The sequence below is a fragment of the Pipistrellus hanaki genome (genome assembly GCF_964339955.1).
Source record: "Pipistrellus hanaki genome assembly, chromosome: 6".
NCBI lineage: Eukaryota > Metazoa > Chordata > Mammalia > Chiroptera > Vespertilionidae > Pipistrellus > Pipistrellus hanaki.
The window spans coordinates 30,314,085-30,333,596 of NC_140508.1; the positions used below are offsets into that span (position 1 = coordinate 30,314,085).

A 19,512-nucleotide genomic window follows, 5' to 3' on the forward strand; every position below is an offset into this window, starting at 1 on the left:
GTCTATTATTAGGTAAGAGTAGGACATAGAGACAGAGGGAAGATCATGTGAAGACACAGGAAAGAAAATGGCCATCCACAAGCCCAGGAGAGAGGCCTCAGAAGACACCAATCCCGCAGACACCTTGATCTCAGACTTCCAGCCTCCACAATGGTGAGAAAATAAACCTGTTGTTTAAGCCACCCACTCTGTGGAAGATGGTATAATCAGCAAGGAAGGCAATGAAAATGGGGTCCTGTAAGTTTTCTAAAGTCATGGGGTCATTAAAGGTGTTAAGGGTTAGAGTAACTGAAATTGATATCTTTGCCCAATACAACATTTGAGATAATGACTATGTTTGCTTATTGTTAGTTTTTAGAGAGGGGAAGCGGGGAGGAAAGGGGCAGATCTGTCAGGACAATTAGGGAGAAAGGGCCCCGGTCCCAAGCACCCTGGTGGCCTCCAGCAGCAGGTGGGCCATACCCTAATGATTATAACTGTGAACTCCAAAGAAGAGGCTCATTTCAGCTCCTGTTTAATTATAGTCAGATATTAAACATTTATAAATTTTTTACAACAAATCAAGTACATGCAAAGTTACAAATATAGAAAATATAAAGTACATGCATATTTCAAAGACCACTTTGGATCCTTATACAAAACTATTCAGTGCACATGGTAAGCCTAAGGACCACGCAAAGGGTTTCCCACATATTTAGTACCTTACAAAACAGGTAATGCATTAGATACATCAGATGTTAAGTGCTCTAACAAAAATTTCTCATATGCAATATATATGCACATATATATATTACATAGAATACCCGCATAGTAAGCCAATAACATTGCAGAATAGTAATATAGATCTGCTAGGCAATAATATTGAATGATCCAGGGAATAATTTTACCTTACTTAAATAACAGAAATAGAACTTCTTTTTCTACTCAGAATAGATCATATTTCTGTCATCTCTAACCTAAGATTTCTTTCTTTGTGGATTCTTTATTTTTCAACTCAAAAGCCAATTACAGAGATGAAGGATTCAACCTAATTCTGGTTTTTGATAACTATGAAACAGCAATGAAGAAACGCAAGCATTTCTTTGTACACTTTATCATTTTCTTCATTACATCATCTTCTGTGATAATGGTGTTTTTACAGCTACAGTTTTCTCTATATTAATATCTCCTGGCTTCACCCAATGTCAAAATCATTCCTATTTCCAGGTAAATGAACAAAGAGATTTGTTCTTTCTTAGTGTCCAGAAAGTAATCTATTCTTAACTGCCTTAATTATCTAGTTGATGTTGCTAATGGAATGCCACATGTAGGTACCCTCCAAAGACACTGCTCCCAAATTTTGTATTTTTTAGTCCCAGAAGCCTTTCGTATCATGTTAGTTATGATCATTTCCTATGAAATGTCCTTTGCCCAGAAGTCTAATGTTGCACGAATATTTACTCTTGATGCAATAGCTGCTGTGTAGCCTATATTGTGAAATGCAAAAGAATGTCACAGTTCTCTGCAGACACAGGGCTGAGCCTCTGCAGACACAGGGCTGAGCCTGGGCCCAAGAGCTAAGGATTTCCAGTCCTGTTTCTTCAATGAGTATCCTTCCAAATTTGGCAGAAATACTATTTAAACAGGCAAATGCAGTCAGGTATGCTTAAAATGAATGAGAAAATGTGTCCAAACTGCTACAAAAAACACTGGTATCTAAGACAGGGCATTAGTGTGCTGAGCTGTAGTGGGGCAAGGAGCCGGAGGAATCTAGGCAAAAGTATCCGGGGACTGTTTTTAGAATATGTTAGCCTCAGTGTTGCACTAGGCAAAAAATAAGCCCAGATCACGGAATGATTATTTGCTATCACACTTTTCACCAGCCTGGCACTGGCACTAGCCCATGAGGGACTCCATCAAAAGGGGCTTGAATACATTGCGTGCCAGGCCTGCTCTACATTTCCCTGTGCCATCAATGCCAAGGGTATTAGATTACGGGTGACAAAGAGAGAAGCAAGAATGAGACACCACCACTAAAGGGCCGCAGGTAGACACCCCTTCCCCCGCAAACAAAAAGCTGCCCTCACCCCACTATTAGGAAAATGAGGAAAGAGATGAGGAGGATCACAGGAGGGGAGGAGAAGAGGACCACGCTCGACCCTCTTTGGTAAGCTGCCTGGTACTCTTTCTGGTACTGGGTGGTGCACATCTCCTCCACCACACGCTCCATGATCTTGACGTCTGTCTCGGTGAAGTTCTCCCCCTTGGTGGTGGTGGTGACCGTGTGCTGCTTGACCGTGATGTTGACGCAGTCACGCACAAAGTTGTTCTGGTTGCTGTACTGATTCACGGGCTTGTAGTACACTTGTTCGGGGAAACGGTTCATGTTTTCACGATAGTAACGGTCCTCATACTCATTGCCAAAATGCATGGCGGGCCTGCTCATGGCACTTCCCAGCATGTAGCCCCCCAGGCCCCCCACCACTGCCCCGGCCGCGGCAGCTCCTGCCACATGCTTCATGTTGGTTTTTGGCTTATTTGGCTTGTTCCACTGATTGTGGCTGCCACCACCATGGGGCTGTCCCCAGCCTCCTCCACCACCATGGGGCTGTCCCCAGCCTCCTCCACCACCATGGGGCTGACCCCAGCCGCCACCACCATGGGGCTGACCCCAGCCGCCACCGCCCTGGGGCTGACCCCAGCCGCCACCGCCCTGGGGTGGGTAGCGGTTGCCTCCGGGACTTCCCTGCCCCGGGTATCGGCTTCCCCCGGTATTCCATCCTCCAGGCTTCGGTCGCTTCTTGCAGAGGCCCACTTCACTCCATGTGGCCACAAAGAGAAGCAGGATCCAGCCGCCTACGAGGCTTTTCACCATGATGCCTTATCTGCAAAATGAAGAGGGTGTCAGAGTTTTAGGTCTGTTAAAAGCACTAACATTTGCTGCCTAACAAATGACTGCACAGCAGTGACATCAGCACCTCTGGCACATGCTCTTTGCTCTCTGTACGCCTTCAAAGCACCTCTGACAAAAGTAACCGTAAGTAAAGGGTTAACACAACACTTCCTCCTTCCAGGGACAATTCTGACCTTAAGATCATTTCGGCTGTTTCTGGGAAATGGGATAAAGGTGGAATGTTAGCCACATTGCTTATGAAAAAAATGACCTTGAATTTAGAAATGCAACCGGACTGGGAAAACCTCTGAACACCTGGTGGGGTTGCCATCCGTTTGGGCTTTCAAGCAGTGGTCCTTGCACCTGGCACATCCTTGTGGGGACCCTGGAAGCTGTGCCCATTGGGCTGTTATAAGGGACATTGGCTCCTGTGGGGCCTGGGGCTTCTATGCCAAGGAGACCCTGCTATCCACTAAGATGGGTCTCATGCCCGTAAACCTGAGCAGTCACTGTGGGGTCTGGGGGTGGAGGCAAGTCCCGGGCTGCTGGTGCGGCCCCTATAGAAGTCTTGTGAGTCCAATGTCTCGTTAGGAAGCCCCCAGGTGGGTGCTGCTGTGGTGAAACGCAGTTGGTTTCTGCCTTTTCTCCCCTGTTAGGAATGTAAGCAGGAACGAAATCTCTTGTTTGCTGCTATTTCCTCTGGGGCCAGGGCAGTGCCTGGCACAGAGCAGGCTCACAATAGATACTTGTTAAGTGCAAGAATTAAATATCCCCTGAACATATAAATGCCAACAAGAATTTCCTTAAAGGAAAACTTTTCATTTTTTGAAACAGGAAACAAGCCCACTTGTAAATTCATCTTTCTCTCTATACATGGAAAGATAGATGGAGCTGCTGAAAGTGGGGTAAAGACAGCTGTGCTCAAAGGTATGCAATCACTCACTGGCTGAATAAGTTTAGATCAGCAGGAAATGGCTTATGAGTGACCTATTTTCTTCTAATTTTTGGTACAAGAGAAACATGTCTTATATAAAAGGGCTTAAGAAAAATAACCCAAATATCTTGGGTGATAATTTATGCCCCTTTGCAGAATGTATATTCATCCAATTAAAAAAAATCTTTCAGACAAAAGATCTCATTTATCCTGGGTGCTCAGGTCGAAGGGCAGAGCTCTAAAGCACACAGTAGAATGATTACTAAGCAGTTTCTACTGTATCTCACGTCAAACCATATGCTCTTTAATATCATTAGGTGCCATAAAACCAAAAGTGGCATATACTGTAATGCTGTTGTTACTCTTCTCTCCAGCACTGTTTATCTTCAAATAAAAGTGGCATCAAGGACTGGAAAATGATTTTTCATAACCTTCAGGGAAGAAGGATGAAACAAACAAATGAATTAACATCCTGTTTATGTTTTCACTATCATTGAAATATTTTGGAAGTCAAAAGTAAACAAAAGTAAGTCTGGAAAGTTATGAGCCAAGTTAAACTGCTTATCAGGGGTCTTCAAACTACGGCCGGCGGGCCACATGCGGCCCGCAGAGGAGTCTGATCCGGCCCGCCAGGTTTTTTGGGCAGTGAGCGCAGCCGAGGTGTTACAGTAGGAATTAGTAGTTCATATAGTCCGGCCCTCCAGCTCTCTGAGGGACCGTGATCTGGCCCCCACTTTAAAAAGTTTGAGGACCCCTGGCTTAGATCCTGCCAATGTAGGATTTTTGGAGGCTCTCGGGTAAGGATCTGAGGGGAAGGATTCTGGCACATGATTTGCTCTCCATTTGCTCATGCACCAGGCCCCAGGCCTCCATGCTGTCTGTTCTTCTGCACAAATACCTCAGGGAACTAAACTAGGGGATTATCACCCTCAGTCAATAATGCCCAACCAACAGGAGTTTTGTGTCAATGTCAACTATGTCATTCATTCCCATGAGTCAAACTCAGACAACACCCTAGAGCTATTCTTGAATTTTCTCTTTCTCAGAGCACACACTGACTCTATCAGCAAATCTTATTAGTCTATCTTGAAAACAAATCCTAATTCCTGAAACCTGTCACACTTTCCAACACTACCATCCTAGTTGAAGTTTTTTCCATCTCTTCTGGCCAGAGTCTTTACAGCCTTCAACCAGCTCCCCCCTTCTGCCCAGGTCCCCATTGTGTGTTCTCCACTCTGTGGCCCGAGAGCCTTTTCATATTCAGGTCACACCAGCTTTGCCTTTGTACTCAGGATAAAACCCAAATCCTGACCATGCCAGGAAGGCCCCACACAACCTTTCCACTTTCTCACAGCTGGCAATACTTTCCTATCTCAGGACGTTTGTACCTGCTGCTCCCAGGGCCTGGAAGCTTCTTCCTCCAGTTCCTCTTATGGCTCTGGTCTGCTATGATGGCACCTCAGCAGGGTGTCCACGCCACCCTACATAAGTCAGCACCCTGTCATCTCTCTCACTCTGCTTCACTTTTCTCCAGGGCAGCAATGCTACTTAACATCTATTTACTGTTTGCTTATTGTTCATTTTCTCCAGGACAGGAGTTTTGTGCACAGCAATATCCCTAGTGCCTAGATGTCATGTCTAACTCAAAGACATACAAAATAAATGCTGAATGAATGAATGAGTGTGAAAACATCTATGATAAGGCATACAAGATAAGCTAAAAATTAAATTGCTACCTACAGTGAACCATATTTATAAATTTACAAAACAGAGATCTAAGATGGCTGTGCCCAGGTGAACACCTAGCTGCAGCCGAACACAACAATTTCAATAAAATATAAAACGGACATTGCCCAGAACTACAGGAAGGTTGACTGACTGGAAATTCTACAGCGAGAAGGAGAAAACCAGAAGGAGGAGCGGAGGAGCTGGAAAAGCCCAAGGTACGGAGACACGGCGCGGAGAAGACGGAGCCAGAGAGGAGGGGGAGGCGGAGTGCCTGGCGGGCGTTCCCTAGCGGAAAGGAGATAAAACTCCGACTGTGCTGGGCCCCCGACTGCTCTGAACCCCAGTTCTAGGCCAGACCCCGGGGACTCAGGCTCAGCCATAGGGAGCCGGGCTGTAAGGCGGAACCCCGGGGAAGCGGCGAAAGGAGGTCCCGGAGGCGCGCACACTGCGCAGAGAAGGGACGGTCGGCTGTGCCGCGGGAGTGCCTTGGCCAGAAGGAGACTAGGGCTCCAGACTGCTCTGAACGCCACCTCCAACTCCACTTCCAACTGAACTGAACCCCAATACCGGGCTCATTGGGGGAGAGCATAGACTGGCAGCAGGCGAAAATCGAGGGCACCTTTCTCTCAGAGGCGCCGGCAGCAAGCACTGAAGGACCCGCATAGGGCGGGGCTGACAGAAGCCAAAGCTGCAGGCTCCACCCTGAAACCCTGTCCCATCTGTAACTGCGAAATGCAACAACAAAATAGATCACAAACGAAAGAAATGGAGGACAAAAAGCGGCTGGATATAGAGTTCAAATCTACGCTTATAAGGTTTTTCAAGAATTTCCTAGAAAAGATGGATAAGACCTATGAGGATATGAAAAGAGATCAACTAGAATTAATAAGGAGTCATCAAGAAATGATAAGGGATCAACAAGAAATAAAGAATACATTGTCTGAAATAAAAAATATTTTACAGAGTCCTAAAAACAGAAGGGAAGATCACAAGAATCAAGTCAAAGATTTGGAACATAAAGAGCCAGAAGACACACCTCCACAGAAGCTAGTAGGCAAGATAATCCAGAAAATTGAAGATAATGTAAGAAACCTCTGGGACTTCAAGCGAACCAACATCAGAATTATGGGGGTCCCAGAAGATGAGAGAGAGCAAGATATCGAAAACATACTGAAAGAAATAGTGACAGAAAACTTCCCCCACCTGGTGAAAGAATTAGACTTACAAGTCCAGGAAGCACACAGAACTCCAAACAAAAGGAATCCAAAGAGGACCACACCAAGACACATCATAATTAAAATTCCAAGAGCAAAAGACAAAGAGAGAATATTAAAAGAAGCAAAAGCAAAGAAGGTAGTTACCTATAAAGGAGCACCTATACGATTGTCAGCTGACTTCTCAACAGAAACCATGCAGGCCAGACGGGAATGGCAAGAAATATTCAAGGTGATGAATAGTAAGAACCTACAGCCAAAGATAATCTATCCAGCAAAGCTATCACTCAGAATCGAAGGTCAGATAAAGAGCTTCACTAATAAAAAAAAGCTAAAGGAGTTCATCAACACCAAACCAGAATGATATGAATTGCTGAAGGGGGTTCTTTCAGAAGAGAAAGTAAACAAAGATAAAAATTATGAACAACAAATACGTAACTATCAACAAGTGAATCTAAAAACCAAGGGGGAAAAAAAAATCTGATTAACAATAGTAACTGTTGAATATAATAGAATCAGAGGTATGGAAGGGGAGTGAACTGACGATTCTTGGGGGAAAGGGGAGAGGGGGGCGTGGGAAGAGACTGAACATAAACTGTGCACCTATGGATCAGAACAATGGGGGGTGGGGAAAGGGCAGAGGGTGGGGTGGGAACCTGGTGGAGGAGAGCAATGGTGGGGGGGGGGAAGGAACATTTGTAATAATATGAACAATAAAAACTTATTAAAAAAATAAAAAAAATAAAAATAAAAAAATAAGTAAAACTGCAAAATAAAATAAAATAAAATAAATTTACAAAACATACTCTTTTTGCAACGGCCAACTGTCTACCATCTTCAACTCAGTTAAATAACCATTTAGTTCATGTACCAGCCACCATGGCAGACTTTGACTAGGTGGAGATGTCACTTGAAATGATTGAGAAGGGAGGCAGAGGAGACTGCAAGGGGAGTAGCACAGTCTGGTGTTGATCATGCCTTGTTCAAGGTTGTAAGAGTTGCGGCTCTGTAAGCTCAACTACACAGATAAGCAGGTGATGACATCACACAGTAAAGGAGGCACAGAGAGGGAGCCAGACACAGGAGGTGGATGGGGCCACAAAGCATTCAGAGTGGAGATAGGTGGTGAGAGAGAAGACAGGTAGGTCTGGAGATAACAGGGTTTCATGGAAGTGAAGCTTCAATATGCAGTGGAGAGGCAGGCAGAGGTCAGGTAACAAAGGGCCTCCTAGCTCAAGGTGAGCAGCATCCTGACTTGCCTGGGAGAGTTTACACCTGTTGTTCCTGCACTAATATTAATATAGCCCTTTTCATTCTCAAGAGTGTCCCAGTTCGAATGCTAGGTTATACAGTCAGCCCGATTACAAGGCATGTCAAATAGTCTGGACTTGATCCTGAAGGCAGTGGGGAACCACAAAAGAGTTTGGGGTTTTCTTTTCTTTTCTTTTCTTTTTTTCTTTTCTTTTCTTTTTTTTTTTTTTACAGAGAGGAAGGGAGAGAAATAGAGAGCCAGAAACTTCGATGAGAGAGAAACATCGACCAGCCGCAGACCGTACATGCCCTTGACTGGAATCGAACCCGGGACCTTTCAGTCCGCAGACCGACGCTCTACCACTGAGCCAAACTGGTTTTGGCAAGGGGTTTTCTTTTAGAAAGAACATTGTGGAGAATAAAATGGGGATTCTGTGTGTGTGTGTGTGTGTGCGCGCACACACACACTCACACACAGAAACTACTGTTTCCCCGAAAATGAGACATCCTCCGAAAATAAGACCTACTTACAGGTTTCCTTCTGAGTGAAATATAAGGCATCCCCCGAAAATAACACACACACACACACACACACACACACACACACACACACACCCCGGGCTAAACATGAGAGATTGGGTCCACTGATTCTGAAAGAAATGGAGTCACAAGAAATTCACCAGGAAATTCAGGAATTGGATTGTTATGATGATGTTCCAGAAGATGATGACATGATTGTCACTGAATAAATGAGTAAATTCTCGATACTGTAGGATTCAGTTTGTCTGGTTTGTGTTGACAACTACCGTACTATTATACAATACATACAGGTAATAAATTTCCTTTATTTTCATTTAACAATAAATGTGTACCATATTCTTCTTCATGGAAAAATAAGACATCCCCTGAAAATAAGACCTAGCTCATCTTTGGGAGCAAAAATTAATATAAGACACTGTCTTATTTTTGGGGAAACAGGGTAGTTAGAAGGGTACTGCAATGACTCAATAACTGAGATAGAAGAAGATGATGGCCTTGGCCAAGGAGTGCAGGGTAATGGATGGTTCCACTTAGATAGAAGCTTCTGGAGAGCTTAGTGTTTGATGTGGAAAGTGAGAGACTGGAAGAATTGAGGTTTCTGGATTGGGCAGTTATGTGGACAGAATGCAGAAGACAGAGCAGGTCTGGAGGGAGATTACTGAAGGGCGTGGCTTTGGCAATGCTGTCATCAAGCTATATACATGGGACAAGAGATAGCAGTTTGGTGAGTCTAGAGTAGAAGAATGACCATGGACTGGATGGAGATAAAGGCAATAGGGCACCAGAGACATGGCATGTGTTGCTGATTAGTACTTTAAAATTGGATGCTGAGTAAAGTTGAGTAGAATATAATATTCAGTATGTTATTATGTTCACATTATTGAATCATTCATACTATATAATAAAAGCCTAATATGCTAAGTGTCCAGTTGTCCGTTCAACCAATCAAAGTGTAATATGCTAATGATATGCTAAGGCCTCTCAACTACTTGCTAAGATGTGCATTGACCACCAAGGGGCAGATAGTTGACTGGTCAACAGGTTGCTATGATGTGCACTGACCACCAAGGGGCAGACACTCTGATTGCTCATTTTAGCTTGCTGCTGAGGTCTGCCTAATTGGGGCTAAGTGAGATGGGATGGACACACCCTGGAGCCCTCCCATAGTCCCTCCCTGGCTGACCAACCTCATATGTCCCTCTCCAGCTCTGATTGTGCACTGATGGGATCCCTTGACTTGGCCTGCACCCTCACACAATCCAGGACCCCTCAGGGGATATCGAAGAGTGGGTTTCAGCCTGATCCTGCAGGCCCAGCCAAGAGACCCCACTGGTGCACGAATTCGTGCACTGGGCCTCTAGATCATTTTAAAACCAGTTGAGAACAAAAGTAACATTTAATTATGAAAAGCATTAAAAATAACAACTACATTTTCAAGTAGAGAATCATTTCTAAGGATAAAAGGGACTCAAAAGTTACATAAGACCTTGAATAATCTCTTTTTGTGATAAAATAAGAAAGATCTTATAATATTTAACCCAAACCTCTTAGTCTACATATTAGACCACCAAGATACAGAAAGGTCAAGAGTTGGCTAGTGAACTTACTGGGAACAAAGACTAGGTTTCTGAATCCTTGGCTGTGCTATGACACTAATCATCCAAGATACTCTCTGTGAAGGTTGTGGCCCAAGCCTCTGGTACATTTAAGACATTAAGTATTTGATAAAAGTCAATACCTATTTATCACTAAGAAAATTCCTACTCAGCAGAGTAGGAATAGGAGGGAACTCACCTAACTTGATAAAGTTTATGTAACAAAAACAGCAAACATAATGGGTAACCTCTGAGTATATTCACTTTAAATCGGAAACAAGACAAGGATGTCCATTATCTTAGGACACATGCAAAGACAAAGAAGTAATTAGTGTTAAGAAATGCAAAAACAAACAAACAAACAAACAAACAAACAAACAAAAAACAACCCAAAAAACTCCAGCTGTCATTATTTGCAATTAATGTAATCATATACATAGAAAATCCACCAGATTCAACGAGATACACACAAGATCTCAGCAAGGTTATGGGATACAAGATTGCATATAAAAATCAACAGTATTTAAAACCAACAGAGAATTTATTTCTAGAACCAATAAGGAATTCATACAAAGTAATAAGGGACAGAAATTCCAATAGAAAAATGGACTAAAGATATAAAATGATAATTTACAGAAGATGGAAAACCAGAGTATAATAAGATGTTAAAAAAATTAAGAATCAGATAAAATTAGACATATATATATATATATATATATATATATCAGCTAAAAGAAAAAAAAAAGAGAGAGAGAGAGAGAGGGCAGGCATATGAGAATGACTATGTGTGGCCTGGCCAGTGTCGCTCAGTGGTTGAGTTTCAACCTATGAATCAGAAGGTCACAGTTTGATTCCTGGTCAGGGTACATGCCCATGTTGAGGGGTGTGCAGGAGGCAGCCTATTAATGACTCTCATCATTGATGTTTCTCTCTCTCTCTTTTTTCCTTCCTCTGTAAAATCAATATATTTTAAAAAATCTGTCAGATGAATTGCCTTTCTATTAAGAAATAATTTACAAATATCGACTTTAGAATTAACTCATTCAATAAGTATTTATGGAATAAGTAGTATGTGCCAGTTTTAAAAGAAATAGAAAACTTGAATTGATCAATAATCATAGAAAAAATGGAGGAAAAATGTCAAAAATTAAATATGATTACTTATTGATTCTTTCAATAAATATGTCTTATAAGGATATTCTAAAGTACGAGCATTGTGCGAGGAGCTGAGGACAGAATGGTGTGTAAGATATTTAGCTTAGTGGGTTCAAGGACCAAAAAGGAGGTGCATCTGGAGCTGATGGGACTGGAGTGGGTGAGAGCCAGCTCACCAGGACCCCATACGCCATAGAGAAAATTTCCATTTCATTTTGAATGCAGTGGGAACCATTAAAGGGCCTTAGAAGAGTAACATAGGGCTGTTTTTTTTAAAAGATTACCCTGATTGGTGCGTAAAGAAGAAAATTTAGGGAGCAAGCAAGGAAATGGTGAGACCAGGTAGGAAACAATTAAAGGAAGATGGCAGTGTGGCCTGGGATGGTGACCAGATTGCTGAGGAGTTACACGTAAATGAGACACATTTTGAACCAGTTAAGACTTGCTGATAGAGGGGATGAAGGAGTGAGAGTTAACTAAGTTTGTGTTTTTTTGTCCAGGCCCATGGTGGCAATAAATTAGAGGAAACTGGTGGAGGGCCATGTTTGGAAGAGAAAACCAAGAATTTTAGTTGGGACACATTAATTCTGCTCCATCTATGAGATGCTCAAGTGGAAGTATGAATTGGGGCAATTGTTAAAAGAATCTGGAACTTAGTAGAGATAAGCATTTGGGCATCTTCAACTGAGAAGCAATGTTAATAGAAAACATGAATTGATCAATAATGAAGCCAAAGGGATAAAGGTCAAGATTCAAACCCCAGTATTTCGAGTGGATCTCGCTCCCAGTTACCCAGCTCCCACAGCATGGGTGACAAAACCTAAAAGAAAATACCACCAAACTGATTTCAACATTTTAGTAAAAGAAGGATATACTGTGACCAATAAGGTTTATTTAAGGAATACAAGGATGGTTCAAAACCAGAAAATCTATTAATAGGTTAAGAGGAAAAAAAAAAAAGATTATCTGCAAATGTTGAAAAGTTTTTTATTAAAATCAACATTCATTCCTGATTTTTTAAGTTGAAGTTATTAAAATAGTTTCTACAGAACTAGAAGGTAGTACCTTTCCATCATTAAGAATCACTATAATGACATACAGCCCACACCCTATCTTAATTAAAAAGAAAAAGCATTCTCATTAATGTAGTGAACAAGATAAAAATGCAAGCAATCACTGTTGTTATAGAAGTTTTGACCAGGCATGATTTTCTACCTGGAAAATCAACCCAAAACTTCTCATAATACCCAAGTGAGCCTATTAGGGTGGCAGTTTTTGAAATCAATATATAACAAAAGAGTCCCCAAATTAATTGGAATTAAGTTAGAAGATTTAGTATGGAAAAAACAATCCACCCATAATCTAATAAATTAAGTACTTTTATGAGGAATGTGATAAAATTTTAATTGAAGACAAAGGAAGACTAGAAAAAAGAGAAAGACATGAAGTCTTTGGTTGGGAAAACCAATACTGAAAAATACCACTTCATTTAAAAATAATCCAGAAAATTAACATAGTTTTAGTCAGAATTCAAAGGGGATTTCAAAGAACATGAGGAAATGATATTCAAAATTAAGAAGACTGAAGAAACTGAAACTATTGAACAGAAAGAAAATCTAGGGCACATTTAGCCTGCCAGGTGTTAGAATGCTTTGCAAAGCTACACTAAATAAGATCACAAGGCATTGGCACATGAGCAGAATGGCAGAGCAATGGAACTACAGAAGGTTAAAAAAAAAAAAATCCACAGATTACCCCAGTCATCCAATTCCCGTGTGTACAAGGAGTCAGAGCTGTAGGAACTTGCCTACCGGTTGTACGCCAGGGGCCAAATTTCTGATTCTCACAACATGTTACATCGTGAAACTTAGTTAAATTGGGAAGTGGCACCAAACAGCGTCCCCACCATTCCCCACTGCCCTGAGGAAATTTCCTGAGCTAAGTAGAACTCATTTGTCATACAGTAGTCCCTCCTTATCTGTGGGGAATTCATTCTAAGCCTCCTAGTGGATGCCTGAAACCATGGATAGTACTGAAACTTATATATACTATTTTTTTTCTATATAGTATGCTTATCTCTATGGTAAGTTTGATTTATAAAATAGGCACACTAAGAGACCAATAACAGCTGATAATAAAATAGAACGATTATAACAATATACTGTAATAGAAGTTATATAAATAACATCCTTGCCCTAGCCGGTTTGACTCAGTGGTTACAGCATCAGCCAGAGAACAGAAGGGTCCAGGGCTTGATTCCAGTCAAGGGCAGTCAAGGGCATGTACCTTGGGTGCAGACTCGATCCCCAGTGCTGGTCAGGGTACATGTCTCTCTCACACTGATGCTTTTCTCTCTCTCTCTCTCTCCCCTTCCCTTCTACTCTCTCTAAAAATCAATGGGGAAAAAAAATCCTCGGGTGAGGATTAACAACAAAAAATATATATTTCACCCTTCATGATGTGAGATGATACAATGCCTAAGTGACAGATGAAGTGAGGTACTCAGACCTGTGTTCAATTTAAAACTCATGACTTGCTTATTTCTGGGATTTTTTCCATGTAATATTTTCAAACTGAGGTTTACCATGGGTAACTCAAACTGCAGAAAGTAAAACCATGGATAAAAGGGGACTACTGTATTTTAATTTTTTTTTGAGGTCATTGCCCTTTACAGAATCTGATGCAAGCTATACCAAATTTTGCAAAGTATTTTGGGCTTTTCACTACTCTGAAGCTCAGTTCTGGATTGAACAGGGCAAAGGACCCCAGCCTGATCTATCTCAGAATTACTTCAACAGCTTTTAAAAAGCAACATTGCTGGAGCCTAACCCAGGCCAGCAGCCAGGGAGTTTCTAGCGATGGGATTTGGGACTTTTTATAATAAAACTTCCCTGGGAATTGCACTCCTAGCCAAGGCTTCGTAGCTCGGTCCTCAGAAGCCCAACACTTAACATTATAATGCTCTTCATAAAAGGGCACACCTCCCTTGATGTGATCACACAATAAAATGGCAGTAGTAAGTAGAAAACCAGAAGTAAAAAGAAAACCAGAACAAATTGAGAAAAAAAATTTCCCCACTGTAGGAACTGCTGCACACACTATTTACTCAAGGATGACTTTGTAATGCTGTAGCCATCACCTTATTAGATATAGGCATGCTCTGAATGTTTAATACACGGCAGTTCACGGCTGATATAGTTATCTTGGAAGAGGAAATCAGATCCGAAAAGGGAGAATGGGATGGGTAAATTAAAACTACAGCTTAGCAAAACTTTCCCCTCAAAACTTTTCATCAGTTGTTGATAGTCACCTTCAGAGTTAATTTGGTGCAGAAATGTTTACGTTATTGTTTTATTTTTATATTTTCAGTTTTTTAAAGTTTATCTTTATTGTTCAAAGTATTTCAGATGTCCCTCTTCTCCCCCCCCACCTCCCACTAACCCCCCCCCCCCCCCCCCCCCGTCCCCCGTCCCCCCTACTCCCCAGGCCTTCACAGCACTATAATTTTTTTTTGAGAAAATTCTATACTGTTTTCCATGGGCTGCACCAATCTGCAGTCCCATTATCTTCTTTCATCTAGTTCTTTAGCCCCAGGCAAGTTACTTTTGTGGCCCTCTTTCTAATGACTTCACAATTTCTTCAAAATAAGTTTTCTGACTTGTAACTAGAAGATTATCACAATTTCTTCAAAATAAGTTTTTGACTTGTAACCAGAAGATTATTATTATTTTTAAATGGTTGCTGCCTTATATAATTCAGCATGATTCTAGAGAAAACTATGGCCTTTTCTCTGCAAAATCAAGCTGATTTTACAAGAAAGGATGATGCAGTAGGTGTGAGGTACACATACAGGTCTCCAGAGCAGGAGCTTGTGATCACAGCCTTTCTAGACCCTATTTTCTGAGACAACTGGGGACTTTCAACCATCACAAGACGAAAGACATTCCACAAGGTACGTACATCTGTTGTAGCTCAGCTAAATTGGATCTGTGCCTCCAGGAAGACAATGCTTCTTCGGCTTGGCTGAAATTTTCAGTTTTCAAATATATTCACAAGACCTTAAAAACAAAAAGAAAAAAAACTGGAATTGATAAATAAATCTAAAATATGATCCCTTAAAAGAAAAGCTTAATATATAAATTTCCAAATCATCAATAAATCTACACTGAGTATCCAGATTATGATCTCTGAACGCATAATAATCTGGCTACTCAGCAGTGTGTATGTGTGCGTGTGTGTTGTGTGTGTGTGTATATATGTGTGTGTGTGTGTGTATATATATAGATAGATAGATAGATAGATAGATAGATAGCCTGGTGTATAAATTAATCCTGGAACATGGGTTAGGGTCCAGCCAGCATGGCAGGGGGACATGGGCAGTTGGCCGGCCTGACTGCTGGTCAAACTCCTGGTGAAGGAGACAATTTGCATATTAGCCTTTTATTATATAGGATATATGCTGAGTGGCCAATTATGCGTTCAGAGGTCATAATAATCTGGCCACTCAGTGTATTCCAGAAAAGAAAGGGAAAATATCTAATAAGAAAAATGAAGTCAGCTAAAAAAGCAAACATGACACTGAGCTCATTCTTCCACATGTAAAAAGCAATGTCTATTTCATTTAAAAAATTATTTAGAAAAGCAAAACATCAACAAAATTAAATCACCTATAATTACTAAAAAGTTCTTGTTTTTGCTTTTCCTTTCAGATTTTGCACATATGCATCCATTATGAGTAACCTGCACTTGAACCTGTCAGTTTCCTCCCAAGTACCAAGGGCTCTAAATTACGACTTTCGATGATTACATAAGTTCCTTTCTGTTAATATGCCATGATTTCTTAGCTACTGCTCTGCTGTTACACATTTTTAAAAATTTTATTGATATTTTATAGAAAGGAAGGGAGGATAGAGAATTAGAAACATCGATTAGAGAGAGACACCAATCAGCTACCTCCTGCATGCTTCCTACTGCGGATGTGCTGGCAACCAAGGTACATGCCCTTGACTAGAATCGAAACCGGGACCACCGAAGCTCTATCCACTGAGCCAAACCGGTTTCGGCTGCTGTTACACATTTAGATTGTTTCCCATTTGGTTCTAATTTGGTATAATTCTGCCCCAAATATGTGCTTGTTATTTTCTTTTCTTGTTTGGCTTTCCATTGCCAAGTACATTCCTTGGAATGGGATTTCTGGGTCATGGCTTTTAACTTCTTAATGGATGACCCGATTGCTTTACAAAAAGTTTAACATACTGATTCACAATGTCCCCAGTGGGGTGTGACTAAGAAAATAAATGTATATATACCAATGGGTCTGCTTTACATAGAAGGTTAAAGTAAATCTTTAACAGACTCTGGAAGTAGGTATCCTTTCCTCTATTTTATGAATGGACAAAAGGACGAGGAAATTAGGTAACTGGCCCAGTCCTGAAGGTCCTTGCAGAACTATCTTTCCAACCTCAGAGCCTGCCACCTCCCCAGATAACTGGAATATGCAAATTTCAGGGGTTGCTGTTAACATGTAAAATAAAAACCCAGACTTGCTTTACTTTGTGTTTTATTCTGTAAATGATTCATCGTTTCACCATTTATCTGTTAATCTTGACATTTTCCTTTCACGAGTAGTAAAAACTTGCGTCAGGTACAAATAACACGTAAATCACATCCTAGCTCTGCTTTATTTCACTTTCCAGTTAGTTCTTGTTTTATTATAAGAGCCCCTCGGTGTTTGTGTAGGCAAAACTGTTTCTGTTCACTGCTTTTATCCCCCTTCAAATTTGAGCGAGTCGTTAATTTTTCCAGAAGTCTGACATTTTAATTCAATCTTCTGTTCCTACATTTCCTGATAATTTGATTTGTAAAAATCGTTAATCCTATGCTACCTGGAGTTTTTTGTTTTGTTTTGTTTTGTTTTCCAAGAAAGGGCAACATCTCAAATGCTCAGCTTGGGAGAACTGCGTATTAAACCGTGATGCTCTGCGTGCAGGGAGGGTAAGCATGATCAGGGGGTGAAGCTGCATTCTGCTAAGTACGAAGCTGGAGACGAGGAAATGAAAAACAGAAAGCAGTGGCTTTGAGATGGTTAGGGTGGATGTGATGGCGGTGGGCTTAGGATGCAAAAAAAAAAAAAAAAAAAATCTGCTACAGCTTCCACAAAGAGTAAATGGAAAACAACAACAACACAAAAGGGGCGGTGATGCCAGATTTCTCCCCATTATTTAATACACAAACGTGGAGGCACCTCCCGCACAGATGGAAGAGGATGGCTCCGCGAGGGAGCCGCTGGGCCCAAACCTTCCCCCCGCCCCACCCCTTTCCCTCAGAGCCCCTCCAAATGGTGGCGCCCCCTCCTTCCAGAGGAGCAGGAGAGAAAGTGAAAAGCGAAGGCTGCGGCTGTGCCATCACAGGGGCGCGGGGGGACCCTCTGTGGCAGGGCCGCCCGAGACCCCGCCCCTCCGGGGTCCGAGGCGGTGCGGGCGGTCCCGGGCGGCCAAAGCCCTACCGGCAGCCGCCTGTCTCCCCGGGGGCCGCCCGGGCCCGGCCCGGGGGATAGCTGGGCCCGGCGCCTCGCGGGAGGGGCTCGGCGGCGGCTGGGGTTCCCCAGGAGCCCCCCTCCTCACGCTGCGCGCCCCTGGGCATCGGGAAGGGCGGGCGGCGCCTGGCCCAGGGGCGCCGGGCCCGCACCCGGCCTCTGCCCGCCATCGGGTGGCGCGGAGGCCGGAGCCCCGAGGAACCCTGCGCCTCTCCGGGTTCTCCCCGCCCAGGGTCCCGGGAGCCTCGGGCTCCCCGGCCACGTTAGCGCGCGGTGATGGGTGCCCCCACTTTCCCGGACCCGCAGCCCCTCGAGGCCCGCGACTCGCCATCCCGCTGCCGCCGTGGACACGCGTGTGAGTGCGTGTGTGTGTGTGTTGGGGGGGAAGGGTGATGGGGGTAGCGGTCAGACACCTCGGTGCCACCTCCATCCCCGCGGGGGGACCTGGCTAGCGCCCCCCGCAGCCCGTCCAGAAGCCAAGGGGCTGTCCGACCCAGAAAGGCACAACAAGCTGCGTCACCAACACCCACCACCGCGCGCCCCGCAGGCCGGACGCGCCCGACCCTCCCCGCGTCAGGGTCGGCCTCGGGGGCCGGGTCCCCACTCCAGGGTCCGCAGCGGCCCGAGCCCCCTGTCCTCAGGCCCCGGCCCCGGCCCCTGGCCCCCGGCCCCGGGCCCCGGCCCCCGCCGGGAGCGCAGAAGATGCCGCGCTGTTACCTGCCTCGGAGGGAGAAGCGGCCGCGGCGCCGGCTGTCAGCGTCTGGCGCTGGGCGGGCGGCGCGGGCGGGGGACGCCGCGCCGGGGGGCGGGGCGGGCGGCGGCGGCCAATCACCGCGCGGCTCGCTCGCACGCGGGCGCACCGGGGCCGCGGCCGGGTTCCCGAAATGGTGCCGTTCGTTCTGCCGGCGTGTCTGAGTCACCGGGGAAAAAACGAGTCGAGATGCGTTTAAACACGTATGCCTGCTGACACCTCTCCCGGTGTCATCACAGCCAGACGTTGCTCATGGACGATAAAAAAAAAAAAAAAAATCACATTTAAAGGGGAATTCGGCCCAAAGCTCCAACTCCCCTGTTACATAACGGAATACCCGAGAGAATGGAACGCTGGGAAATGAGAAAGGATTTTTCTGGAACTTGGGCCACCAGGCATTTCTGAGAAGGGAAAAAAATGTCTGCTACCCTGATTGGGCCCAAGATTGACACATTTCCAAAGAAATCACTAAAATGCGAGGCCTAGGAAGGAGGCCTCTAGCCATCACCGGCTCCTTCATTTAGTCAGTTTCTGCTCATTATATGTAAAAGAGGTGATTTAGAGAATGATATTCACGAATGAGAGAAAAAAATGCACTCCATGTAGCAAGTCCATTCTGCACGCTACAGAATGGTATATTCTTGTTCATTTTTCTGGCCAAGAAATTAGGGGTTTGTCTCACGAAAGGGGTGGTCAGAGATAAAGTGATGGAGGACGAGTGGTAGGGTTAGGGGGACTATATACATTATTATCCAAAATTGGGGTGCCTTTGAGAATGAAAGGAGCACCAAATTAAGCCGGGTCAAGAGGCATAAACCAGCACTGTCCTAAGGGGAAAAAAATGGGACATCTAGTCCCTTCTTTATGGGCAAAAGTTTCCAAACAGGATTCGGATTAAATCCTTGTATCCTGAGGCCATCACTCAAATAGGAGGCAA

At 43.6% G+C, this 19,512-nt stretch overlaps 1 protein-coding gene across 4 annotated transcripts; it reads right to left on the reverse strand.

The window, feature by feature from the left end:
• Positions 1-498: 498 nt before the first annotated feature.
• On the reverse strand, positions 499-18,597 carry PRNP (prion protein (Kanno blood group)). 4 transcript variants are annotated; one of them, XM_084886842.1, is made up of 3 exons: positions 18,542-18,597; positions 15,250-15,347; positions 499-2,864 (listed from the first exon to the last, which is right to left on the reverse strand). In XM_084886842.1, the coding sequence occupies exon 3, from the start codon at positions 2,852-2,854 to the stop codon at positions 2,063-2,065; it is 792 nt and encodes a 263-aa protein (XP_084742968.1). In that variant the 5' UTR covers positions 2,855-2,864; positions 15,250-15,347; positions 18,542-18,597; the 3' UTR covers positions 499-2,062. The 4 variants fall into 4 exon arrangements, with proteins under 4 accessions (XP_084742968.1, XP_084742966.1, XP_084742969.1 ...); XM_084886840.1 differs by having other exon boundaries at positions 15,246-15,347; positions 18,542-18,594; XM_084886843.1 differs by having other exon boundaries at positions 18,546-18,582.
• Positions 18,598-19,512: the final 915 nt, after the last annotated feature.